At 42.9% G+C, this 7,500-nt stretch overlaps 1 protein-coding gene across 11 annotated transcripts in view; it reads left to right on the forward strand.

Annotated features, from left to right (window-relative positions):
- epb41l3a (erythrocyte membrane protein band 4.1-like 3a) overlaps positions 1 to 7,500 on the forward strand; it is a 34,638-nt gene that overhangs the window by 18,989 nt on the left and 8,149 nt on the right. For 6 of the 11 annotated variants that reach the window (XM_026241563.1, XM_026241569.1, XM_026241566.1 and 3 more), the window contains 8 exons: positions 473 to 529; positions 1,746 to 1,972; positions 3,795 to 3,842; positions 4,170 to 4,205; positions 4,354 to 4,419; positions 5,573 to 5,761; positions 6,153 to 6,248; positions 6,388 to 7,137. In XM_026241563.1, the coding sequence (XP_026097348.1) occupies positions 473 to 529; positions 1,746 to 1,972; positions 3,795 to 3,842; positions 4,170 to 4,205; positions 4,354 to 4,419; positions 5,573 to 5,761; positions 6,153 to 6,248; positions 6,388 to 7,137 (1,469 nt within the window). The remainder of the gene's footprint in view (positions 1 to 472; positions 530 to 1,745; positions 1,973 to 3,794; positions 3,843 to 4,169; positions 4,206 to 4,353; positions 4,420 to 5,572; positions 5,762 to 6,152; positions 6,249 to 6,387; positions 7,138 to 7,500) is intronic. The other 5 variants (XM_026241568.1, XM_026241574.1, XM_026241573.1 and 2 more) reach the window with 4 other exon arrangements.

Genomic DNA, 7,500 nt, shown 5'->3' on the forward strand with positions numbered 1-7,500 from the left:
TTCTCTCTATCTGTGGTTCCTCTGAACTTCAAGCATCCACAAAAAATAATCAAAACCAGAGTTATTTAACTTATATCTTAAAATGTTTTGAATTCATTTATATATTTAAATTACTTTAAAGTTTTATACATTATTTGTGTTTTTTATTACTTTTCATTTCAGTTTCAATTTTAGTTGTTTTAGTACATTGTCACTTATTAGTTTAGTTTTAGTTTACTATAATAGCCCTGATTCAAACAGATTGAAGAAACATGACGTTAGTGAAGAGAAATTATCCTGCACTTGATCTGATGAAGGAATTCAGACGTTTATAAACGTGACTGAGGTGAACAGACACTTTCAGGTCACTGTATTTTTTTGCATGTGATTTAGCCTGACACGTGTGTCAGTGTCTGTTATACTGTGTTTGCTCAGACACGTGTGTGTGTATGTGTGTGTGTGTGTGTGTGTGTGTGTGTGTGAATCTCCTCAGCTCAGCGGACGCCAGTCAACACGGCGACAGTCAATGTAAATGGCACTAGACCAACAGGTAGAGACGTTTCTCTGTATCCCTGATGCTTGTAGATACAGAAGCCTCCGTCTGCTTGTTTGACCCGTGATAGTTTGAGGATGGGTGTGCATGCGGATCTAGCGCTTCTGCTTCAGACACCTTTGATTTTGCACATGCTGTTGCTGCGTCAGTGTTGTTTTACAATCATATGTTAAGTTTTAATAATATTTTACATGGTCTGTGTCCCTCACTGTCAGATGCCTGTGTCTGTGAATGTCTCTTAGAGGTTGGTTAAAATAAACCAAAATGTTTGAGCTTTTTAGGGTTTTATGAGTCTGTTCTCATGGAAACATCATCATTTGTGCATTATTGATCTTGTTTATTGATTCATGCAATGTTCAATATTACAGGCAGAAATGAGGAAAACTAGCACTGCATCACTTCACCAGCATCATATATAACACAGTTCTTCTGTAGAAATCACTCAATATTGTACTGCGGTACAATCAGCAGTAATTACGGCTTCTTTAGAGCTTTCAGAGCAACAAACACTGAATCACAGTTAATCCATCATTTTTTTTTTTTTTAACTCTGCGGTAAAAATTGACTTCGAAATGTTCCAGAAATGAAAAGCACCATATCCAGAAACATTTCATTTATATTCCCTGAGCTCTGCTTAGATTAGCTTTTATTGTCATTCTGCATGTTTAAGTGCACGTCAGTGTGATGTTAGTCAGGGTTTATTGCTCCAGAAACAGACTTTTAGTTTTACTTTAATCATTATCCAGCTTCTCTATAGTTATTATAATTAAGCTAGTTCTCATAAACTACCTCTGTAATGACTGATTCACCTCTTACATGTGACTGAATGGATGTGCTGTGTCTGTGGGGGGGGCTTGTGTGTATGTGTGTGTGTGTGTGTGTTTGCTGTCATTATAATCTGAGTTTATGCTTAATACATCACAACCGTAAAGATTCATGATTTCCTATGGAATATTTTAGTGAAGTATTTCTTAAAGTATTTTGTTTCCAACCTTTCTTTTAACAGTGTATGTAAATAATTGTATATTTTAAATTAACACGCAAATACCACAGTAATGGTATAGACATATTTCTATAGTGAAAATTTCTTATTTCTGATTATAAACAAAATAATTCTGCAGTCTTAACTTGGTAATGTAATGCAGTAAGTGTTGAGTCTGAAAGCAGATGGAGTACTGACGCTGTGTGTGTGTGTGTGTGTGTGTGTGTGTAGAGATGGGTACGGCGTTTTATGGCACAGCCAAAGGCATCGCCATGAGTGACCTCATCACAACGATAACCCCGGAGAAGAGAGTGGAGGAGACGCGTGAGGAGGAGCGTGAGAAGACTCGACCGGTGCTGGTGGAGAGTGTTGTGGTGCTGGAGGAGGAGGACGAGACAACGAAAGCCACGGAACCATCACTGCCGAGTCCACTGACCCCGGCCCGTCAGGACACACGGGTAAACTAACCCTAACTAGTCCACTGACCCCGGCCCATCAGGACACACGGGTAAACTAACCCTAACTAGACCCCGGCCCTTCAGAACACACGGGTAAACTAACCCTGACTAGTCCACTGACCCCGGCCCGTCAGGACACACGGGTAAACTAACCCTAACTAGTCCACTGACCCCGGCCCGTCAGGACACACGGGTAAACTAACCCTAACTAGTCCACTGACCCCGGCCCGTCAGGACACACGGGTAAACTAACCCTAACTAGTCCACTGACCCCGGCCCGTCAGGACACACGGGTAAACTAACCCTAACTAGTCCACTGATCCCGGCCCGTCAGGACACATGGGTAAACTAACCCTAACTAGTTCACTGATTAGGACACACGCTGATTAGGACACTGATTAGGACACACCCTAACTAGTCCAGCCCGTCAGGACACACGGGTAAACTAACCCTAACCAACCCACTGACCCCGGCCTGTCAGGACACAAGAGTAAGCTAACCCTAACTAGTCCACTGATCCCGGCCCGTCAGGACACACGGGTAAACTAACCCTAACTAGTCCACTGACCCCGGCCCGTCAGGACACACGGGTAAACTAACCCTAACTAGTCCACTGACCCCGGCCCGTCAGGACACACGGGTAAACTAAACTTAACTAACCCACTGACACCAGCCCGTCAGGACACTAACCAACTGACACCAGCCTGTCAGGACACACGGGTAAACTAAACTTAACTTACCAAGGCTTAACTTACTGGGCTGGCAGGACACATGGGTAAGCTAACCCTAACTAGTCCACTGACCCCGGCCCGTCAGGACACACGGGTAAGCTAACCCTAACTAGTCCACTGACCCCGGCCCGTCAGGACACACATGTAAACTAACCCTAACCAACCCACTGAAACCAGCCCGTCAGGACACACAGGTAAACTAAACTTAACTAACCCACTGACACCAGCCCGTCAGGACACACGGGTAAACTAAACTTAACTAACCCACTGACACCAGCCCGTCAGGACACACGGGTAAACTAAACTTAACTAACCCACTGACACCAGCCCGTCAGGACACACGGGTAAACTAAACTTAACTAACCCACTGACACCAGCCCGTCAGGACACACGGGTAAACTAAACTTAACTTACCAAGGCTTAACTTACTGGGCTGGCAGGACACATGGGTAAACATATTGTAGACCCTGTATATTCTGTACTTACTGCTTATTGCACTTCTGGTTAGATGCTAACTGCATTTCGTTGCCTTGTACCTAACATGTGCAGTGACAATAAAGTTGAATCTAATATAATTAATCTAAACTAACCCTAACTAACCCACCGACACTGGGCCGACAGGACACACTGAGAACTAACCCTGACTAACACTAATTAACTCACTTAAAGCTTCATTTGAAGCACAGCTCAGGTGTGGAAGATATGATGCCTGGAGCTCATAGTGTGATCAGTCATTGGAAATCATGCATGTTTTAGCTCAAATGGTTTAGTTTGTAGACAAATAGACACATTTTCTGAAAGAAATTAACACTATTATACATCAATGATGCATTGAATTGATCAAAAGTGCCGGTAAAGATGTTTATAATGTTACAAAAGATTTCTGTTTCAGATAAATGCAATGTTTTTTTCACAAATATATTGGGCAGCACATTTAATGTCAATGTTTTATTTGACTCTCTGTTCATTCCTCTAATGCTGGTTGAATGAGCTGATGTCTATAAACTCATCGGCCCATGCAGGAAACCATGGTAACATTACCGTGTTTTACCGTGTTCTGCTTCTCTCTGTTCATGCTTTCTCTGGATCAGACTGATCTCACAGACACCGCTGTCGATGGAGAATTAACAGCCACTGAGGTTTGTGATCTGAGCTCGTTTCTCATCTGATCTCACATCTTAACAACCGTCGTGATCTCTGACGTCAGACTGAAGACTCGTGCATGGCAGAAAAACACCAATGCCATGAACGATTGCAGTAATTAGATTGCTAATTAAGATACGACAGGGCTGTTGAAGCTCTTATTAAACTTTAATCTGATAATGGCCAATAATCATAATTGTTCTTCTGGAGACGGAAACATTAAGCCTGTGATGTTAATGAGTTTAGCCTCCTGTTGATCCTAAACGTCTCGTTCCTTCATATCAGTGTCATAATTTCACACGTGTTGTGTGTCTTTTGTGCAGTCGGATCAGGAGGACGAATCTGAAGCAAAGACGCTGGTAAGATTCAACAATCTCTACTTAAATACTAAAACTTGTTTACCCTTAAATTATTTTTCTAAAGTTTAAATAAAGATGATTAGATTCTGGTTTACAAGAAAATACTATTTCAGTCTTCAATTACTTTGTAAATCACCTTTTCCTCCAGCCCGGGTTCATAAGGCAAATTAAAGGAGAGAATGTGTTTGTCAGACACAGTAAACTGATGTTAGAGGTTGGTAAGGAGTCGCTGGTCGCTGCATGGACATGTTTTAACTCTGTGATTTATTCTAGCAGCACTAATGTGTGTGCTTCGAGTGCATCTATTTCAATTAATGAGGCGAGTGAATGTGTTTGTCAGACAGAGTTTGGTATTGTCTCTGTGTGATGATTTGATTGCATCAGATTCTCATATGTTCACTGAATTAAAGTTTTATTGGTTAAGGGATTTATTTGGAGTTCTCTTTGTACTTACACTACTCGTAATCTGATTAACCCTCTGCTGCTGTTTGGTCATTTTAGACGTTTTGCTTTTTTGGAATTTCTTACTACATTAGAATGGTACAAATGCTATGTGAACACTATATATATGTGTGTGTGTGTGTGTGTGTAAATAGTCACACTTGTACTGATCACTGTCAAAAATGATCTCATTGGAAATGAATGGAAAGCAGATTTCATCTAGTGGAAGTGTTTGGTACTGCACCTAAACTGAAAGTACTGAAAGCAATTTTTTTAAGATATCAACTTCAAATTTGGAACACAACTTCTTTCTCACAGTTTTGGAGTGAAACATGATTTGAATGATTTTTTTTTTTGGTGCACTTTTAATAATACATTTCTAAACTTCTTTTCAACTTTTATTTCACCTTTTCACAGTAATAATCTGCCAAGTCTCCTCTTTAAACAGAGAACGATCTTAAGTCTGTGCTTCAAAGCAGTCAAGATTTTTGACATTTTAGGTTGGAAATTGTATTGCTAAAAAATGGTAAACAGGTAATAAATGGATTGTAACTATTCAAGAAATACAATTTAGTCCTGTAAAATCCACTAAAAATGCTAAATCTTAAATTACATTACATTACATTACATTTATCTGACGCTTTTATCCAAAGCGACTTACAATTGCTATATATGTCAGAGGTCGCACGCCTCTGGAGCAACTAGGGGTTAAGTGTTTTGCTCAGGGACACATTGGTGCCTCACAGTGGACTCGAACCCGGGTCTCTCACACCGAAGGCATGCGTCTTATCCACTGTGCTAACACCACCACTTAAATAAAAAGCACTATCAAACAAAAATATAGTACGTTCATTTCATAGATAAAAAAAAGATCGAGCATCAGAGCCTGGGATACGGCCGAATCACTGCTTGTTGTGTTTGTTCAGGAGATGGAGGAAACGCCAGACGAGCTGCTGAAGCATCAGACCAACATCAGCGAGCTGAAGCGGACGTTCCTGGAGGGAGGACCGGACCGCACGACTCTGACCGAGTGGGAGAAGCGTCTGTCCTCGTCTCCGCTGAGATCTCCACGTCTGGACGAAGCGCCCATGATCGAGCCGCTGGAGCCGGACGAGGTGAGATCCACGTCTCTCTTCTGAAAACCAGACTCCTCTTTTTAGACGAGAGTGATGGTCGACAGAAAGCCTCTCATTGATTGTGTTTTTGTGGCTGCAGTAAAATCAGCTCATCCGCTCACGGATCCGGCGTTTAGCTGCTCTGAGCACTTCAGATCAGGGAAAATCATTACGTGCCGCTTACATAAAACCAGAAAAATACGGTCCTTAATCAGCGTCTGTGTGTTGTGCTTCAGAAGAATTCTCTTAACACCCTTCTGAACTGAGAAGATTCATTTTATTAAGACCTGTTTCAAAGAATATGGCACTAATATATATATATATGTGTGTGTGTGTGTGTGTGGAATAAAAAAATTTGTTGAGTGGAGCTTGTTTATCTCTGCTGCTTCAGGTCAAACAGGAAGTGGCGGTGGAGACACAGGAAGTGGCGGTGGAGACACAGGAAGTGGCCGCAGCAGCAGCTCTGGAGGACAGGACGGTGGATGTGGTATGTGATCCATTCATCTGATGATCTTCAGACTTCACGATCATGATGAGCAGTGTTTGTCTCTGTCTTCATGGATCAGGCGTGACTAACAGTGCTTTAACTCCAGTCTGCTAACATGATCTTTGTGTGTCACATGTAGGAGTCTGACGGGTGGGTCATTATAAACAAGGTTCCTCCGTTTGAACCAGATACACGTCCTCCAGTCAGAGCTGAAACGGTTTCTCATAAGAGACCAGAGAAGGTTTCCACCGAAGTAGAAGAAAAACATAGACGTCCCTCAGCGGAGCCAGAAAAACCCACATCTGAAGAGGTTCCTCCAACCAAAACCGCTTCGGAGACATCCCAGAAGTCTCCAGCACGGGACGTTCCCTCATCCATCGTATCCGAAGAGGTTCCTCTGAAGGTACCAGAAAAGGTTTCTCCCATAAGAGAAGAGAGGTTTCCTCCAGGGGAACCAGAAAAACCAGAAGAGGTTTCTCCCAGGAAAACTCCTTCTAAGATACCAGTGAAGGTTTCTACCACAGAACAGCCTTCTTCTATCACATCTGAAGAGGTTTCTCCAAAGAAGACTCCTCCGAAGGTGCCAGAAAAGGTCTCTACGGTAATCAAAGGGAAGGTTGAACTCATAAAGGTTCCTTCTGTTGGTTCTTCAGAGGATGTTCCTCCTAAAGTGCCACCAAAAGTCCCTCCGAAGGTTCCAGAGAAGAAACACATGGCCAGCTACAGATTCACATCCGAACCCAGATCTCAGGAAGGTTTCTCCGCTGTGTCCGAGCAGTTCATTAGATCCTGTGAGTCCAGTGATCTTCCTTCCATCGAGGTGATCCCGGGGGAGTATCCCGGTCCCGGCGCTCTGGAGACGCTCAGATCCCCCCCGACGGCTGGAGTGGTAGGATTCCCCGACGTCTCGCTCCTCCTCGGCCTGGCTTTGAGATCTCAGACACACTCCGAACACACACACTCCTGATCTGAGTTCAGTTGTCTTGGTCTGACTGTCACTGCTTGCTGTTTTGAGCCTCTTCTCTCAACGCTGAGAGCAGGAGCATGTTTTCTTCATTATTTTGCACGCTGCTTTGCTTTAGTCACGACTGACCGAACGCTCGGCCTGCTGCTGGACACCAGGGTTTATTCAGGGTTTATTCATAAGAGAGTGTCTTTTATCTTCAGGGATCACGACAGTCACTGATATTTCAGTTTTCTTAGTTGTGTAGTTATTCATTATTCAAGCACTGGTCTGTGTGTGATGTATTCT

This window comes from Carassius auratus, linkage group LG49B, assembly GCF_003368295.1.
Source record: "Carassius auratus strain Wakin linkage group LG49B, ASM336829v1, whole genome shotgun sequence".
Taxonomy (NCBI): domain Eukaryota; kingdom Metazoa; phylum Chordata; class Actinopteri; order Cypriniformes; family Cyprinidae; genus Carassius; species Carassius auratus.